We start from the raw sequence: 18,227 nt of genomic DNA, 5'->3' as shown, positions 1-18,227 counted from the left end.
AGGGGCAACGAGGTGATGTACAGGCTCCACTGATAAAAGAGATCAAGAGCTTGTCTGCAGTACCCAACTAGACGGTTTCGGATCGTAAATCACTGTGGGGGTATCAAGTAGCTAGAACAATTGGTAAAAAGCTGTGTGTGAAATATGGTCAATTGGGTAGAAAAAGAGAAAACATGGCCAGCCTATGAGGTGGGAGAACAGCAGAGATTATGTAGGCACATGTCGCCCCAACTTCGGTCTCCAGATGCAGACAGAAATGTTTTGCCTGTGGATTGTGTGAAACGCCACTATACTCCTAAGTGCAAGTGGAAGCGGCGTCATGGACAACATGACGGCAGTGACCCCTCACGTGGACCCAAAGATCCCTGGAGATCCTGGTGTGCCGACACAGAGCGAGCGGCCCCAACCGTCGATTGTGGAAGGAGTCGCCTTGGTCGCCCAATCCGCCAATGCCGTGACAAGGGGAACTCCGAGGCCCCGGTCTCTGCCGCGTTGGCATCGCATTCCGTTGGTAGGTCTTGGGACAACGATAGACGGACGATATACCCTTTATCCAATCATACCGACCCCTACCGGTCCGTGGTGAATCTTGGAGGTCAGATTCTCGAAGCGATCCGGAGCGGAGCCAAGGCGGTGGAGTTTCCAGGCTCGGTCCCGGGGCGGTGGTGCAGGGGCCACAGCGCCGACTGGCCAACCGCGCTCAGGTGATTACCCAGCAGGGGTCGGGTGAGATGGAAAAGGCCAATCCAATCAGGGAATCTCATTTTAACTCATTTTGGCACCTGGTGGCGGCTTGTAGACACTGGCAGAGCCAGGCAGCCAAGCTCAGGTTTAACGTTCTTCTTGCCAAGCCCGGGTTGTTTGTTAGCATTTACTGTTACGTATGAGCAGCCCCTTGGCTCACGACAGCAACCTGCAACCTGCAAGTTGCAATACCTAAATAACACACCATGCCAGTGGGATCCAAACCCGCTGCCGAAGGGTTGCGGGAACGGCACAAGGCGGGTTCCGTCGGTAACTCCCGCGAAAAAGAGGACTCAACCCCTAAATTCAACGAATCGAACGAATCAAAACAAGTGCACGCTCAAGTGGCAGCAGCACAAGTCGGCGATGTTCTCAGTTTGCTGCTACTTTTTCGTTTCATCAACGCTCTCTGCGTGCGCACTTTCTTCCAACCTGATGAATATTTCCAAGCACTCGAACCGGCATGGAGCATTGCGTTTGGGACCGACAGCGGTGCCTGGATGACCTGGGTACATTACACCTTCTCTCTTACACCCCTCTTACACTTCTCTCACACCTTCAAGTTGCATGTTTATGTGCTGGTCATGTGTTGTTGTGTATTCTGACAGTCCACGTAAATGCAGGAATGGCAATACCAGCTCAGGTCATCGCTACACCCGGCCATTTTTGGCCTGGCGTACAAGGCTGTGGAGGCTGTCATGAGCTTTCTGCACCTGTTCCCGCCATTCATAGCCTTCATACTTGTGGCCCTACCCGGGGCACTGCAGGCCGTGTTTGCTGCCTTGGGTGACTTTTACACGTGGAAGCTAGCCATGGACATCTACGGCAGAGGGAGCAATGCCCCGTGGGCTGCGGTTAGTTTTTGTCTGCCCTGTGTTGACGTCCACCACTAACTCCTCTAGCTATGGATGTCAGTCTTCAGCCCTTGGCAGTGGTACTGCTCCACGAGGACCTTCTCCAACTCCCTGGAGACAACCTTGACTATCGCCGCTCTGTGCTACTGGCCCTGGGAAGTCCTCGGGGACTCAAAAGTGGATAAGAAAGCGCAAGCACCTCTACAGGAGAGCGGGAGAGTGATGAGGTGGGTTCTTGCTGAAACTAAACCATGGACTCGGCTGACAATGTGGAAGCCTGCGTATCTCGCTTGTATTCGCAGCCATCGCCGTGTTGCTCCGGCCGACCAACCTCCTGATATGGCTTGCCGTCCTGGGCATTTCTCTGGCGCGGCTGGTCTTCGCCGGACAGTCACCCATGCAGACATCGACCCTGCTGGTGCTCTTCCGTGAGATTGTCATCTGCGGCACGGCGGTGTTGGTCGTCTCTCTCGTTTCTGATCGCCTGTACTTTGGCTTTTGGACTTTTCCGCCGTACAACTGGCTCTACTTCAACATCTCGCAGTCCCTGGCCGTTTTTTACGGCCAAATGCCCTGGCACTACTATCTCTCCCAGGGAGTCCCGCTGCTCACCACCACATTCCTCCCGTTCACCCTTGTCGGGATCCACAAGGCAACCTCTTCATCCAAGAGCGCAACGGTCCTTCAATCCGGCATCCTCGGCACTCTGAATACCGCTACCCTAACCATGATCATGGTCCTGTCCCTCATCTCTCACAAAGAAGTCCGCTTCATTTATCCTCTCTTACCGATCCTACACATACTCGCGGCGCCCTACATCACCTCCTTTTTCACCAAACCTACCTCCGACACCTCATCACCCACCCCCCAACCAACCCCCTTCACCCTCCGCCACAAACTCACCCTCACCAACCTCCTCTCCTTCAATCTCCTCCTCGCCGGCTACCTCTCCCTCTTCCACCAACCCGCCCCCCTCTCCGTCCTCTCCTTCCTCCGCACCGACTTTGAGCGCCTCCACCCCGACGCCCTCGACCTAACAACAACAACCCCCCCAACCCAAAACCAAAACCAAAACCAAAACGAAACAAAAGAACTCTTCGCCCTCTTCCTCACCCCCTGCCACACCACTCCCTGGCGCTCCCACCTCGTCTACCCGGCCCTGCGCGCCCGCGCCCTCACCTGTGAGCCACCCCTGCACACCGCCCCCGGCACGACCGAGCGCGACACCTATCTGGACGAGGCCGATCGGTTTTATTACCGTGAGGGTGGTGAGGGGGGTAGTGGTGGTGATGGGGATGGGGATGGGGGGTATGGGGTGGGGTTTTTGGGGCGGGAGGTGTGGCCTCTTCTTGGCGGTGATGATGGCGCTGGCGGTGGTGGTGGTGAGGAGGAGAAGGGGGGTGAGGCGGGGTGGGAAGGTGCCGCGGTATATTGTGGGGTTTGAGGGGATCGAGCCGGTGTTGAGGCGGTTTTTTGAGGGGGCGGACGCGCCTGGTGCTGGGATGGGTGTCAAGCTGACGAGGGTGTGGTCGGCATGGAACGGGGCGTTTAATGAGGACTGGCGGCGGAGCGGGAGGTTGGTGGTGTGGGATACGGGGGTTTATGCGGGTTCTCATGGGGAGGAGAAGGGGGTGTGAGGGATTGTATTGACTACCTACATGTAAGACGTTTCCGTTGGGGTTTCTTTTGTTAGTGTCTGGCATGAGGGGAGGGTGTAATTTGGGATGTAATTGAGAGAGAAAAAAAAAGAAGGGCGAGTCTGTTATTCCTTTGTAAGACTTATTAGATAGATGTATTGTTATAATCTTCTTCTCTTCTGCTCCTCCCTCCCCCCACTGAACTACATGATACTACTCATTGATGCGGTATCGCTGGGCGTCTTCCAGCCATTCAACCTTTCAGCCTCCAGGTACCCTCAACCGCCGGTTCCGTCAAGACCCTGACGGGTTTATGACCGGTACACACCCCGACATCACGTAAGCAAACAGCACCAAGCTAAAAATAAACATCCCAAAGCAGCACACAACACACACGGAGCAGCTCACGGAGAGAAAACCATAGACCGTTGACCACGCTGGGAGTATGCATTTGGGTATTTGTTTGGCTGCCTGTCCAGGAAAAAAGCCAACGCGCATTTTCCGACCAGTCCCTCCTATCATGATATACCGAGGGCTCAAAACACCCACCCATTGCTCATAAACATCATCGTAGCGAGATCATCCCACTCATCCAGCCATTCTGTCCCTCTAAACTCAAGACCGAGCAGCCTCCAGCTCCAGCTCCAGCTGCCGGATCCGCTCGCTCTGGTCTTGCGAGCCGGAGTTGACTCTCTTCTTGAGCGTCTCAACCTCCGAGGCGAGGCGGGTGATGATCTGGGTCTGGGTAGTGATCTTCTCGCTCTGCTCTGTGATAACCTTGCCCTGCTGCTCAATGAGCTGCTTGATCTCGCCCAGCGATGCCTCGACAGCCGGGGTCGGGGGAGCGGCTGCCGTGGAAGAGGCCGCAGGGGCAACACGGGAGACAGAAGCAGGCGATGCCTGCGTTGACTTAACAGGCGATGCAGGCTTCACTTGGACAGGCGGCACGGTAGTGGCAACGGGCTGCGGCTTGGCGGCAGACCGAACGGGGATAGTGGCGCGAGGCGCGGGACGCCCGATCTCCTCGAAGCTCGACGTCTCGGCGCCGTCGTCCGCCTCCTCCTCCTCCTCATTGTCCTGGAACTTGTTCGCCATGGCCGACATGGAAACCTTCTGGTCGGCCATGGTAGCAGGGGCGCGAGTCGGAGCCGGAGCCGGCTCGGGCTCCTTCTTCGGGGCTACGGCAGGTGCCGGGGCGGGAGCAGGCGTGGCTGCGGGCGGCTTGTAGTCGGCCGCAACTTCGACCGGCGCGTTACCGTCATAGATGCTCTCAAGGTCGATCTTGGGCGGGACGGCAGTCTTGCCATCGAACCACTCTTTGGCGGACATGGCAGCTTTGAGGCCGGTGGCGGGAGGGAAAATATCGGACTGGAAAGTCTCGGCACGGCGGGGTACGGTAAATGAGATGGGCTCAACGTATGAATCGTTGACGGTCTTGTAGGCGCGCATAACCTCGTTCTCGTGGACGTTGATGCCGCGGCGAGGCAGGAAAGCAATTCCGCGCTGCGGGTCGGCCGACTTGTATTCGGACAGGAACTCGAATTTGTCGTTCTCATATTCGAAGTAGCGAATGTTGCCGTCGCTAAGAAGGTGAGCATGTCTTGATTATGTAGGGGCTGCAGCAATTAACTTACCCTTTGCCGGCGAGATAAAGGCAGTTGGATCCGTCGTCTACAAAAGGTTTAGTTAGGTGTCGTTCCGCAACTCAAAGGGCAGTGCAGGCTTACCCCAGAAAGGCATGCAAACACCAGAGATAGAATCGAGCGAGGTGAAGCCGCCAATAGGGTCTTTGCGGCCGGGCTCCCACAGGCCAATTTGTCGCTCGCTCATTCTGGAAAAGCCAGTGGTGGCAATGCGGTTGTGCTCGCCGAGCCACACTGCGCGGCTGTTTTTGGCGCCCTCATGACCCGCATATTCGTGGACCGTCTTCTCCTGACGCACATCCCACACTCGCAACTTCTTGTCTCTCGAGGTGGTCACTAACATGGCACCATTGGCACTCCAAGACAGACTTTGCACCATATCCGGGTGCTTCAGGTTAATGGCGGCTTGCCCAGTGGTAACATCCCACAGCTTGATGCTCATGTCGCCAGACGAGGACGCAAGGATATTCTCGGCGGCGGGGTTGAAGAGTACATGGCCGACCTTCCTAGAAGGCAGTGAGTAGGATAACCCAGACATGCTTGAGACCGGTACGAATCGCACCTCGAGTGGCCGGTCAGCTTGCTAACAGGCGACACATCAGTGATCTCCTCGGCATCGGTGAGCAGAGTGAAACCCTGCGGCACCTCCCAGATGAAGACCTTGCCATCATCGGACGCTGAAGCAATAATGCGGTCGTTGTGGGGGTTCCTGGGAGACAGTCAACCAGGGTCTCCTTTGAAGAACAGCAACCGGGATCGGATCCCTGCGACGCACCAGTCTGTGTCCAGCACAGCAGCAGTGTGGCCTCGGAAGAGGGGTATTTGGTCGGGGGCCTTTCCTCGTTCGTTCAGGGGAATGACAGCAAAAGCGCCGCCTCCGCTAGATTCCCAATTGACGGAAAGGTACTCGGGGTTGACCTAGAGTGCAGCCCGACGGTCAGTTGCTAGTTCGAGATGCGAGAATGCGGGGCAGATCGGTGGAGGGTGTCGGGTGGCCAGTAAGTACCTTCACGAGGTTGGTATCCCAGGCATTGCGACTAATGTGGAGGTTGTCATAGCAGATGTCTTTCTTGGTGGGCTTCCCAAAGATGTGTCCTGGTCAAAGGGTCGGTCAGTAGCTGTCGCATGCAAGGCCGCCATCTTGGAGTAACAGCAGCAGCGCAGCAGAGCACGCGAGCAGAACCTGGGGATGCCTACGGTATTTCGACGCGCGGACAAATCGGCCGGCCATTGGATCGAGTAGTTAAAGAAGACCGATCAGGAGAAGAGTTGGGTGTGTCTACAGGTTTGCGAAAGAGATAGTTGACAATGTCGACTTGGGTTGTCTTGCATGTCAAAGAAGTTTAGGGGAGCTCAGGAGGGTCACTCCATTCCAGGATGGGTCTGCTTGGCGAGGCTGTGCCCACTCCTCCTGAGCGCTTGGTCCGTTCACTCCCTGTTCCTGGTTCGGTGATTGGCGCTTACTGGGATGCCCCTCCATTCACCGCATACAGTTGTTCCCACATTCACCCGTCTCGAGTCCTCAAACAAACCTGAGATGACATGAACCGATGGAGGTTATATAGTAGAAAAAATGGAAGTCTTTGTTTTGAAACAAAGAAGGCCTCGTTTTCCGAAAAGGCAGCGCGACTAATTTGACGCTTCCCAAGCAACTACCTAGGAACGTGAGATCTCGAACATGGGACAACTTCTAGGTTGCCAAGACCCTGTCGAGGACCCCATGATAGACCCTGAATCCGATCAATTTTGTCATCGAAGGCCGACTGGTGTAGTGGTTATCACGTCTCGTTCACAAAGTTGAATTAATTGGAAATTCTCACCGAGAAGGTGCCAGGTTCGATCCCTGGGTCGGTCAATCCTTTTGCCTTTGGGATACCCATGTCTAGTTACTTTTGTAACCACAGAAGTGCGCTTTTGGCAGTCTCTTTGTTCTAACAATTCCTTATTCTCTCTGGATAGACTGAGCATTGACCTACTCGGAAACTTGTTGGGATCGATTGGTGCATCCGAAGCTTGAGATGCACACATACTTTTTTGCCATGCTTTTGCTCTGGACGGACTGGATGTGACTTCCCCCACACATAACCCCAACCCTGTCTATCCACAACTCTTTTCTTCCCTCAGCTGGATACATCAGTTCAATCAAACACAGTCAAATCTATCACAGTTAAATGAATTAACTTGCTTAATGAACTGGGGTATACGCCTTGCAGTGGCCAGAGGGGTAACTAGGGTTATCTATTTTCCGTTTTTCCACCTTGGCACTTCTCATGTATTTAGGAGAGACAGCTCCCGCCCTCTCGGGGGTTAAGGGGGCAGACAATTCTCACTCTTTTCTTTCAACACTTGCAGAAGTGACATTTCTTTCGCGGCAGCTGTGACCGCGGCCCTCTGACCAGAGGGCCACGCGCGTAGGCGTATCGATACCGCGATCGTAGGATCCGCGGCATCACTTTGTTGTTTCTTGAGCCATCTCCTCTCTCATGCTGCATTGACATCACAACGAGCGTGGCACGTGACCAGCGTTGGTGGTGTGTGTGGTTTTGAGGTGTATCACCGCTTTAGTACCGCGAGTGCAATCTACCACTCGACTGGCGCATCGCAACTACCGACAATGGCTGGACTACCAATGCAGTTGGCCTTGAGTGGATCAAGCACTTCGACTACCATACGGCGCCCCGGACAAAGGGTATATACCGGTTATTGATCCTCGACGGCCACGAAAGCCACCACTCCACCGAGTTCGAGCTCTACTGCCGGGACAACAAGATCATCACACTCTGCATGCCTGCACACTCCTCCCACAAGTGCCAGCCACTTGATGTTGGCTGCTTCGGGCCACTGAAGCAGGCATACGGTCGCCTGATCGAGGAGCTGATGCGCGCACACATCAACCATATCACCAAGCTCGAGTTCCTTTGTGCCTTTCGCGAAGCCTTCTTTGCTTCCATGACAGAGAGGAATATCCAGGGTGGCTTTGCAGGAGCTGGCATCGTACCGTACGATCCAGAGAGGGTGCTTTCCAAGCTGGATATAAGACTTCGTACACCAACACCCCCGACCTCACGGCCCGGTACTGCACAACCTTGGGTCTCCAAAACCCCACACAACGCCCAGGAAGCCAGCTCGCAGTCAAACCTTATTAAGTCTCGCATTGCCAGCCATCAAAACAGCTCCCCAGCTTCAATGTTGGCTGCTGTTGACCAGCTTACCAAAGGTACAACGGCTGTAATGCACCAGGTGGCTCTCCTTCAGTCAGAGGTCTCTTCGCTCCGCAAGGCCAGCGAGGCACTGAGCAAGCGACGGAGGGCCAAAAAACACGTGTACAGCTTGGAGGGTCACTTACTGTACGGGATGCACAGGATCTACTGGACCAGAGGGCTGTGGGTAAGGGGGCACCGCAGGAAACACAGCCGGATAGTAGTGGTGCAGGGGGGGCTCGTGCGAAGGTTCGGCGCTGTAGTAAGTGTGGCAAGCCTGGCCATAATGCGCGTACTTGCCAGGAGGCTACAGAGGTCTCTGATGCAGCTGTTTCCGATGTGATTGTAGTTAGTTACTAGGGTTGTTGTGTTGTGATTGTAGATAGTTGTTGCAAGGTGGTAGAAAGTGCGTCGCTCGCTTATATGCGTCGCTCGCTTATATGCGTCGCTCGCTTATAATATACGTTACAGGATTCCCGCAACTGTGGGAAAACACAAGTGGGAGGCGCACAGACCACCACTGAGGCTGCGGCCAGGGTTAGGGTCAGAACCACCCTGCCGTCACAGGTGCAGTCACCAGCGAAACCGGCTTCCGCTTTGCTTTCACACATCTTTCTGACGCACGAACCGTTTATGCATCTAACCAACCACACCGTGTGCCCTCTGTGACGGAGAATGTGCCCGGTGCCCTGGGTTAGGGTTGGATGCGCATTCCCTGTCATACACTGCAGTGGTCTGTGCGCACACCACACTTATTCCACGGCCCATGCCTGTATTTTAATCTTTTCTCTCTCTTTTCCTTAGCTTTCGATTAACGGAATAGAGTGGTATTTGCGGCGCCATCGAGCCTTGTGTTTCATATCGCTCCTCTCTCACACCCTCGCACGCATTGGTGTACTGTACATGCCAGGCAGTGTCACGGGGCGAGGTCAGGGGAGTCGCGGGACAGGGTCAGGTTCTGGCTAATGACTGAGTTGTGCGATGAGGAGAGAGGAAGCTCTCGCAAGGGGACGCTAACGGAGAGGAGATCCTGCTGCTAGTGTGGGTCCAGGTCACGTGGGCACGTGCTGCCCACGTGACCCAAGCAGGTCAGGCTTGGTGCCGTGACAGGCAGGATATACATGGTAATGCAACAACGTAGTATTACGATGGATGACCTTCAGCCAATGTGACGAACCTCCTTCAGGACCCTGTCCTGTTAGGGTTCAGCTTCGGTTGAAGGTAATCTCTCAAGGGTGCTTAGGTTCGGTGCAGCCAAAAGGTGCACAACAAAGACTTGTCTCAACAGTATGCTTCACGAGCTTGTAGCGAACTGTAGTTGTGGTTGCTAACTAAAGAACTCCCAGAGCTCTCCAGAACGAGGGACTATATACTAGCTAGTATCACCATCCCGTTGGTGATAATCCCCAGTTGTCACTGACAGCTGGTGATAATCGTTCAGTATCACTGACACCCAGTGATAATTGTTCCCATTGGTTCTTAAACGATTGGCTGTCGGCGTCCTGCGCCTTTGGCTGCGACCGCCCCGGCCCGTGTCTTGGGTCATTCCGTGACAGCCAACCTGGACTGTCAGCCAGAAATGGCTGTTATTACGATGACCGTGGTCGAATAATAAGCCGAACCCGGCTCTTCCATCAACGGTTAGGTTAATAGATAAGGGAGGGCACGTCTGGCTTCCTTGACCAAGTGCTGGATAACGATGGTTCTAGTTGCTGCTGCTCGACTGCCGGCCCGCCGTCGTCTGCCGTCGCCGCATTTCGGACGATGCGGGTACGGTCTCCGTGTCGCTGTTTGTCACATATGCTATTGGCCAATTTAGCCGCCAGAGCATGCTATTTTTGACGCACCACTGGCGGTCATGTGACCCTGTTGACTCATTCAGTCGTGGTGAGGGCTTCCACTCCAGCGCAGCACCTCCCGGTGCGTTGCAGCCATTCCCCAATGCATTCTCTGCGAGAACGATCTGTACAGCAATCCGCAGCATGGCGCCCAATCTTTCGCTCTCTCAACATCATCAGATCCGAGATATGATCCTGAGTAATTCGCTGACCGGCGTTCAGATTGCCAGCGTAGCAGGCTGCAGCCCGCGCTCCATCCGCAGCATCCGAACAAACCTTCGATGCTTTGGAACAACTAAAGCGCCGGCGAACGGGTTGGACGCCCGAAGAGCATCACGCCTCCCATGCTACGTGCATTATGCGACCGATTGATCAAGAAGCCGCACATGTACCAGGACGAGATGGTTGTGTTCCTCTGGGATGAGTTCAACATCTTGGTAACAATGCACAGTATCGACAGAGCTCCGAAAGGAGTGGGTTGGTCCAAAAAAGCCGCACGCCGCGTTGCGCAAGAACGAAACGCGGATCTGCGAGACATCTACTTCCACAATCTCTCCGAGTTTCGCTCTTACCATCTGGTCTACATTGACGAGTCAGGTTGTGACAGGAGGGTTGGATTCAGGCGCACCGGATGGTCTCCCTTGGGGGTATCACCGGTACAAATTGCTCGATTCCACCGTGGCCGGAGGCACCAGATTCTCCCGGCATATGCGCAAGGCGGTATTGTTCTAAGTCAGGTGTTCCAAGGCTCCACGGACAGTATTGTGTTCGAGCAGTTTATCGAGCAGCTACTTCCCCATTGCGGGAAATGGCCCGAACCGAAATCGGTTCTCATAATGGACAATGTTTCATTCCATCGCTCGGATAGATTGATCAGCTTTGTGCTGCAGCCGGAGTGAAACTTCTCTATCTACCTCCTTACTCACCAGACTTAAACCCAATCGAGGAGTTCTTTGCGGAGCTGAAGGCATTCATCAAGCGGAACTGGCAGCTTTATGGAGATCTTCCACATCAAGACTTTGGAGCATTCCTGGAGTGGTGTGTTGACACCGTGGGAGCAAGGGAGTCAAGCGCAGCAGGACATTTTCGCAACGCCGGGCTTTGCATTGAAGAACCGTAGCACTCATACCGTACAGTTACATAGATTGCCTTATCTTTATACCAAGCACTCGCATCTAGACTAGAAGTTTTGTTGCTGAGCCCACGCGCCAATGTCACTAACAACCCGCCGAGCAATGCCTCTCTTCACGCTATTGTCTATATAAAACGCCGCATCTTGGTCCTTGAAGACCTGCTCAAGGTCCAGACCATAGGCCAGTGTCAAATCACAAGCTTTCCAGTACTCCATCTTAAGAGCTTCATCACTAACTTGCCAACATTGCCAATCGCAATACCGCTTGACGGCAATATCACGCAACCCTGGTATTTCAAGCCGAGCAGAATGATCACATGAAACTAGTCCTGTGGATTCAGGTGTTGCTGGTACCGAACTCAGCGTTGAGGCCTGAGGGGTGGCGGGCATAACGTTGGTAATGTTGATGGGCGGAAAGTTAGCCTGGGAGGCCCCTTGCTTCCTTTGCCGCTCCGCATACTGCGCTTCCTTAGCATACAGCTGTTCGCGTATTTCATGTGGCATATCGTCGTGGGTTTGTAAACTGCAACCTTGTTCTACGCATTTGATGAGGTTTCTCAGGTGGTGAGTCTTTAGCTTGTAGTGCCTGTTTCCAATGGAGTCACGCCAGCAGTATGGTCCTAGGTGGCAAGGCGGCCCAGGGAATCGCATCAGATTATACACTTCACGCCAGATGGATGGATGACCTGAGACTTCTTCAGCATCAAGCTGCATGGCCCGCTCGGAGAGCATCCGGTCGGAGGTGGACGAAAACACTCGCTTGGTAGCCTGCCGCGCTGTTGCGTTCCGCGATCGGCTCGTCTCGACGTACTTGAATGACATCTGGATTCTGAGCTTCTTCCCGGCACGAAATAGTCTACTCCATGCCTGGAGCTGCCTCTCCAGGATGGCCCACTCAATGTCCAGTTCGTCAAACCGCTTAACGAGGTCCCGCTCCGAGCGATCCGTGACGGATACCACAACATTAGTTTCTTCGGCCTTGTATGCCTTATTCGGTAGGAGCTTTTTGTCGAGAAGCTTCTCGAGCTTGGGCTGCAGAATTGCAGCCCAGAAAGCGCGAGGCACAAGAACCAGGTCTGCTCGGTGTCTTTCGCGGCCATTCTATTATTAATTGTCAACTTCCATTCGATGGAATAGTGGATACAAGTAGGTGGATGTTCGTCGTATGCCAAGTCTCCATGCCAGTCAGCCAGCTGTACAAATGACAGTCCCCGATCGCGCCGCGCCGTGCTTTGACTGGCCAAGGCGACATCGTCGGCATCGGCGTCCGTTGACGGAGAGGTCTTAGACGATAGACGGTCGGTCGGAATGCCGGTCGTGTAATCGGCGAGCAAGTCGGGAGGCTCGGACGGCGGCCAAACGACAAAGTCGTCAAATGCGAAAGAGTTCGGATGTGTCATGGCTGCTAGCTCAGGCAGTGTTCGCTCGGCAATTGGTAAGACGCAAGGACCTAGGTTCTACGATATACTGTGAATTAATGTTCGCATTCGCATGACGGTTGGGAGTTGGGTTTACCTTATATCATCAACGGGCGATGCTTCCTGCTACCAGTACCAGGATGCATTTGGTAGAAGGACGCCAGATCGATCGCGGAGTGCGACGAAGCCGGCAAGTGGGAGGGCGGGGGACTTGGTGTGGCCGAGTGGATCAGTATCCGTGGCGAGTTACGTGACGAGCTAGTCGCTGCTAATAAATTTAGCTCGTGCCAGAATCCGGGCTTGGAGGAATCGAGGGCCCACGCGATCATCGGATCAAGCAATCTGACAGGCCAAGCACTGTTCTTCGACGGAACGCAGCGACTTATTCCTACAAGGGAAAGCGGAAGCTGCCATCTTGTGAACGATCACACTGTCGCCGTTGATGAGGTGATGGTTTATCGTCGATGAGTGGGTTAAAGCGGCCTCGACAAACCCCGCGCTAGGCCAAACCTGCGCAATTGGGTCGAGGCAGTTGTGTCGGGCAGCGGTTGGGCAGCGCGACGCCCTTCTCCCCAAACCTTGCGATCTTCAAACAGATTGCTGTAGCCACGATTCTCCATCGCTCCCTCGAACCAATTCCTCAATTCGTACATAGTACACGTCAATCGTTCCGTTGTTTCCCGGCACGATGGAGGGGCTCGGGGCCGCCGCAAGCGCCATCGCCGTCGTCGAGTTGACCGCCAAGGTCGGCTCCCTCTGTCTCGAGTACTCGTCCGCCGTTAAGAGCGCCAGGTCCGACATCAAGCGCCTGCGAAAACATACCGATACCTTAAAGACAACCGCTGAAGGCGTACAAGAGCTCCTCCAGGGTCCATATGGAGCTCGGCTCGAGACGTCGCAAAAGCTGCGCGAAGCCCTTAGCAATACCTGCTCGCAGCTTGGTGATGTCGCTACGAAGCTGGAAGAGAAGTTGCACAAGGGTCATAGGGCAAAAATGATGAGACGTGTAGGGCTGCGAGCCTTCGGGTGGCCGTTCGAGAGCAAGGACGTGGACAAGATCATTGCGAACCTTCAGCGGGACCAAGACTCCTTTTCCGCCGCCCTTCAAATAGATCAAACGTATGCGCAAGCCTCATACCTTGGTTAATACATAGCTAACAGTAATTTCCAGCGCCGAAATCCTCGATATCCACTTTAAGATCGACCTAACAGCGCTCCCGGTCGCAAGCGGCGCGGCCTCCGACTCGCACGCCGAGGAGCACAACGCACGTTGCCACCCCGACACCCGGACCAAGCTCCTTCGCCAGATCCGGGAGTGGGCAAACGCTCCTCAAGCCGAGAACATATTCTGGCTGAACGGCATGGCAGGAACGGGAAAATCCACCATCTCCCGGACCGTGGCCACCTCGTTCGCGAAAGACGGCCTACTTGGCGCGAGCTTTTTCTTCAAACGGGGAGAGGGCGACCGTGGCAACGCTGGCTTGGTTTTCCCTACCATTGCTCGTCAGCTTGTGCAAAAAATCCCTGCCCTGGTGCCTTCCGTCAGAGAGGCTATCGATGCCGACCCGGACATTCCCAAGAGAGCACTGAGGGACCAGTTCGAAAAGCTCATCCTCCATCCGCTTGGCCGCATTCAGCGCACCACGGCAATCGTGGTCATTATTGACGCTCTCGACGAATGTGATGGAGACAAGGACGTCAAGACTATCATCTCGCTGTTCGCACAAGCAAGCGCCGTACGCTCCGTGCGTTTGAGGATTTTCATCACCAGTAGGCCTGAGCTGCCTATTCGCCTCGGTTTTAAGGATGTCCAGGGAAAATACCAAGGCCTAGCTCTACACCAGATACCAGAGCAAGTTGTGGAACAGGACATATCCACATTTTTGGCGTCTGAACTCACGCGAATCAAGGGTGACTACAACGGACAAGTGCCACTAGGCTGGCCGGGCGAAGGTGACATTCGAACTCTCGCTCAGATGGCTGTCCCACTATTCATTTTTGCCGCAACCGTCTGTCGCTTTGTGGACGATCAGGGAAGGTCGAACCCTGCCAAACGATTAAAGAATGTCTTAGAATACCAAACGGCGACTCGCAATTCCACGCTCGACAAACTCGACGCCACATATCTCCCCGTTCTCGACCAGCTCACCTCTGGACGCACCGATCAGGACAAGGCCGAAGTGCTAGCCGAGTTCCGAAGTATCGTTGGCCCCATTATACTCCTTGCTCAGCCGCTCTCAGTACGGTCACTAGGACAACTTTTAGATGTCGAATGCGAAAACGTCCACGCATTGCTCAACTCTCTCCACTCTGTCCTTGATGTCCCCTCAGTGGACGATGCCCCAGTCAGGCTCTTTCACCTATCCTTCCGCGACTTCCTGGTTGACCCGGCCAAGCGTACCAAGAATGAGTTTTGGATCGACGAGGCAGAATATCACAAGACGCTTACGGAAAGATGCATCCAACTGATGGACCAATGCCTGGGACAAGATATCTGCTGTTTAAAGGTGCCGGGAATGCTGCGGTCAGAGCTCGACCAGCAGACTATCAACGCCCACCTGCCGCCTGAAGTTCAATACGCCTGTCAGTACTGGGTCCACCACCTAAAGGAAAGCAAACATAATATAGAGGACGACGGCCCAGTCCACACCTTCCTGACAAACCATCTCCTTCACTGGCTTGAGGTTTTGTCTCTCCTGGGAAGGCTCTCTGATGGGGTATTGTTGATAAGAACGCTTCTGCACGCTGCCCAGGTCAGTTAATAATACCGTTATAATGCTATATAGTAACTAATTATTGCTAGCTGCAGCCGGATACAGCTCCTAACTTTATTGGCTTCTTGGACGATGCAGAAAAGTTTATTCGCAGTCATGGAGCGATTATGGAACGGGCTCCATTACAGATATACGGTTCTGCACTTGTCTTCAGTCCAACCTTAAGTGGGGTCAGAAAGCAGCAGTGGAAGAAGAGGCTATCGTTTATCAAATCGGTCGCAGGTATTAATGACCACTGGGGCACGCTTCAACAGACGCTCGAGGGGCATAGCGATTCGGTCATGGCGGTGGCGTTCTCACCGGATGGCAAAACGCTTGCGTCAGGTTCGCACGACAAGACCATCCGGCTCTGGGATGCGGTCACGGGCACGCTCCAACAGACGCTCGAGGGGCATAGCAATTGGGTCACGGCGGTGGCGTTCTCACCGGATGGCAAAACGCTTGCGTCAGGTTCGCGCGACAAGACCATCCGGCTCTGGGATGCGGTCACGGGCACGCTCCAACAGACGCTCGAGGGGCATAGTGATTCGGTCTTGGAGGTAGCGTTCTCACCGGATGGCAAAACGCTTGCGTCAGGTTCGCACGACGAGACCATCCGGCTCTGGGATGCGGTCACGGGCACGCTCCAACAGACGCTCGAGGGGCATAGCAATTCGGTCACGGCGGTGGCGTTCTCACCGGATGGCAAAACGCTTGCGTCAGGTTCGCACGACAAGACCATCCGGCTCTGGGATGCGGTCACGGGCACGCTCCAACAGACGCTCGAGGGGCATAGCAATTCGGTCAGGGCGGTGGCGTTCTCACCGGATGGCAAAACGCTTGCGTCAGGTTCGCACGACAAGACCATCCGGCTCTGGGATGCGGTCACGGGCACGCTCCAACAGACGCTCGAGGGGCATAGTGATTCGGTCTTGGAGGTAGCGTTCTCGTTAGTTGGGAACTCAGGCTTAGACGCCTCTAAAAACCAGGGACTAGGAGGCAATATTCTCTTTATCGATGGCGAATGGATCACCACGGGTGGAAAGAATCTTCTCTGGCTTCCTCCCGATTACCGGGCAACGTGCACATCAGTGTACGACCATACATTGGCCCTAGGGCATGCCTCTGGGCAAGTGACATTCTTCCAGATTGTTTCCGTTTAGTAATGAGCATTATATATTTTTGATATCTTTGTTCAAATGAAGGGTCTGGGAGAAACGTTTCCTTTATGCTACTTAGCTTTCGCCACTTACGCAAATGTTGACAAGTACGTCTTTGCCACTCCCTGGCACCTCAGACGATTTGAGGTGGCATGCAAGGGCCGTATACCTACCGAGCCCCCGCAGTGGACACCCTATGCCGCACTTACATCCGGCAGTCTTCGGCTCTCTCGGGCTTCCAACCCCGTTGGCTGGCGCTTTACTTGTCCCAAAGCATCGAAGGCTGGTTCGAATCGTGCGGATGGAGCGCATGCCGCAGCCAACTACGCTGGCAATCTGAAACTGGTCAACGAATTGTTCAGGATCATGTCTCGGATCCGATGACGTTGAGAGAGCGGAAAATTGGCGCCATGCTGCGGAATACTTTACTGCAATCGCAAAGAGTTCAGTGCTGCTTGTATGGCTGTGAAAAACCTGCGAAGTGCCGTAGAGGCCCTCACCTCGACAGAATGCGTCAACAGGGTCACATGACCCATGTGTGGAGTTTCAAATTAGCATGATCGCGCGGCTAAATGGGCCAATGCTCTGGAGAATGGAAAACAACGGTCCCTGCGGCGATGCTAGGATCTTGTGTGCCCCACCCTTAGAGGGACTGCGGCCGACAGCAGACAGCTAGATGGGCGGAACTATCGCCATCCAAGATACTTGGTCAAGGAATCAGCGGCGCCCTCTCTTATCTATTAACACGTTGGCGGAAACTGCAATGGAGTCGGATTCGCATTAAAACTTGTCGGCAGTCATAGTAATGACCGTCATTTCTTGCCACAGCCACTTTTTGCTGATAGTGTAGATTGATTACCAGGTTGGCTAATAGTTCCCGGTTGGCTTACAATCATCGTAACACAGCGAAGGCACACGGTGTGGATGGTTAGATGCATAAATGGTCCGTGCGACAGAAAGATCTGAAATAGAAAAGCGGAAGCCGATCGTGTGTGTGTGTGTGTGTGTGTGTGCGTGTGTGTGTGTGTGTGTGTACTTCGTAGAATATTCGCATTGGAGTTAGGGTTGGGGGCTGGGAGTGTGCCAGCCGAGCCAGCCCAGCAGAAGAAAACATAATTAGGTAGGTAACTAACAAACTAGTTAACTAGTTAACTATGCCAGTGATACGAAAGTATCTGAAATAGGGGAGAACAACGAAAAGAGGTGGGAAAGGCTCTTGATTCTGGAAAGGAAGCATCGCGATGGCTGCCATGGAAGTAATTCCACTAACTAACTAACGTAATCTATCACCTTTCCGGCCACTTTCCAGCCCCGCACCCCACCACGTCGACTTTGGAAACACCCCACAACGCAAAAGAGAGTCTATTCGAAATACAATCTACATAATTCGAGTCCTTATTTACATGGGCATTTTCTGGCGTTGTGCTCGATTGAGCCACAAACACTGCACTTCGGCTGCGCACGCTTTCGTGCCTTTGGCGCGGTCGTGTCCGATGGCCCCACCTCTCCTTCTTCGACCTCTCGACGAGCTTCCTGGCTTCCTTGACCCTTCTGACGAGCATTCTGGGAGGCCTCGATGTGTGTCATCCCTTCTCCAATCGTCATAGTCCCTCCTGTTTGAATGAAAGCTCGGCGTGCCCGCTTTCTCTTTTGTCGACCATTTTCAGCTCGAAGTCACGAGTTCTCTTCATGTAAAAGAGTAGCATTGTGCATCGCCATCTGGCAGCCCTTGATGATTTTCTGAAGCGCCTGATCCGTGGGACTTATCTCTCTCTGGTGTTTCCTCTGGAGAGAGTCAAGCTCGACTATGTTTACTGGCGTTTTGAGACGCAGACTTGGCGGTTGGAT

At 54.2% G+C, this 18,227-nt stretch overlaps 5 protein-coding genes and 1 non-coding gene across 6 annotated transcripts in view; 3 read left to right on the top strand and 3 right to left on the bottom strand.

Annotated features, from left to right (window-relative positions):
• Positions 1–504, bottom strand: part of CHGG_05592 (uncharacterized protein) — a gene marked incomplete at both ends in the record, with an annotated part of 2,095 nt that extends 1,591 nt beyond the window's left edge. The window contains one exon of the mRNA XM_001221686.1: positions 350–504. Within this exon, the coding sequence (XP_001221687.1) occupies positions 350–504 (155 nt within the window). The remainder of the gene's footprint in view (positions 1–349) is intronic.
• A 446-nt stretch (positions 505–950) lies between these two features.
• Positions 951–3,042, top strand: CHGG_05591 (uncharacterized protein; the record flags this gene model as incomplete). The annotated part of the gene is made up of 4 exons (XM_001221685.1): positions 951–1,253; positions 1,368–1,598; positions 1,677–1,825; positions 1,875–3,042. 4 exons carry the CDS (start codon positions 951–953, stop codon positions 3,040–3,042), a joined length of 1,851 nt encoding a protein of 616 aa, XP_001221686.1.
• Positions 3,043–3,850: 808 nt separating this feature from the next.
• CHGG_05590 (uncharacterized protein) lies at positions 3,851–6,109 on the bottom strand (the record flags this gene model as incomplete). Its single annotated transcript, XM_001221684.1, has 7 exons — positions 3,851–4,817; positions 4,870–4,906; positions 4,963–5,384; positions 5,441–5,587; positions 5,654–5,796; positions 5,885–5,973; positions 6,076–6,109. The coding sequence occupies 7 exons, from the start codon at positions 6,107–6,109 to the stop codon at positions 3,851–3,853; spliced, it is 1,839 nt and encodes a 612-aa protein (XP_001221685.1).
• Positions 6,110–6,635: 526 nt separating this feature from the next.
• Positions 6,636–6,733, top strand: CHGG_11377. The gene has a single exon. It is a non-coding gene; the product is annotated as a tRNA-Val (tRNA).
• A 4,363-nt stretch (positions 6,734–11,096) lies between these two features.
• On the bottom strand, positions 11,097–12,448 carry CHGG_05589 (uncharacterized protein; the record flags this gene model as incomplete). Its single annotated transcript, XM_001221683.1, has 2 exons — positions 11,097–12,149; positions 12,248–12,448. The coding sequence occupies 2 exons, from the start codon at positions 12,446–12,448 to the stop codon at positions 11,097–11,099; spliced, it is 1,254 nt and encodes a 417-aa protein (XP_001221684.1).
• Positions 12,449–13,154: 706 nt separating this feature from the next.
• Positions 13,155–16,382, top strand: CHGG_05588 (uncharacterized protein; the record flags this gene model as incomplete). The annotated part of the gene is made up of 3 exons (XM_001221682.1): positions 13,155–13,585; positions 13,638–15,219; positions 15,270–16,382. 3 exons carry the CDS (start codon positions 13,155–13,157, stop codon positions 16,380–16,382), a joined length of 3,126 nt encoding a protein of 1,041 aa, XP_001221683.1.
• Between the last annotated feature and the right edge of the window lie 1,845 nt (positions 16,383–18,227).

This window comes from Chaetomium globosum, genomic scaffold, assembly GCF_000143365.1.
Source record: "Chaetomium globosum CBS 148.51 scaffold_3 genomic scaffold, whole genome shotgun sequence".
Taxonomy (NCBI): domain Eukaryota; kingdom Fungi; phylum Ascomycota; class Sordariomycetes; order Sordariales; family Chaetomiaceae; genus Chaetomium; species Chaetomium globosum.
Note: the sequence above shows the minus strand (reverse complement) of the source record. Positions and strands in the feature narration are given on the sequence as shown.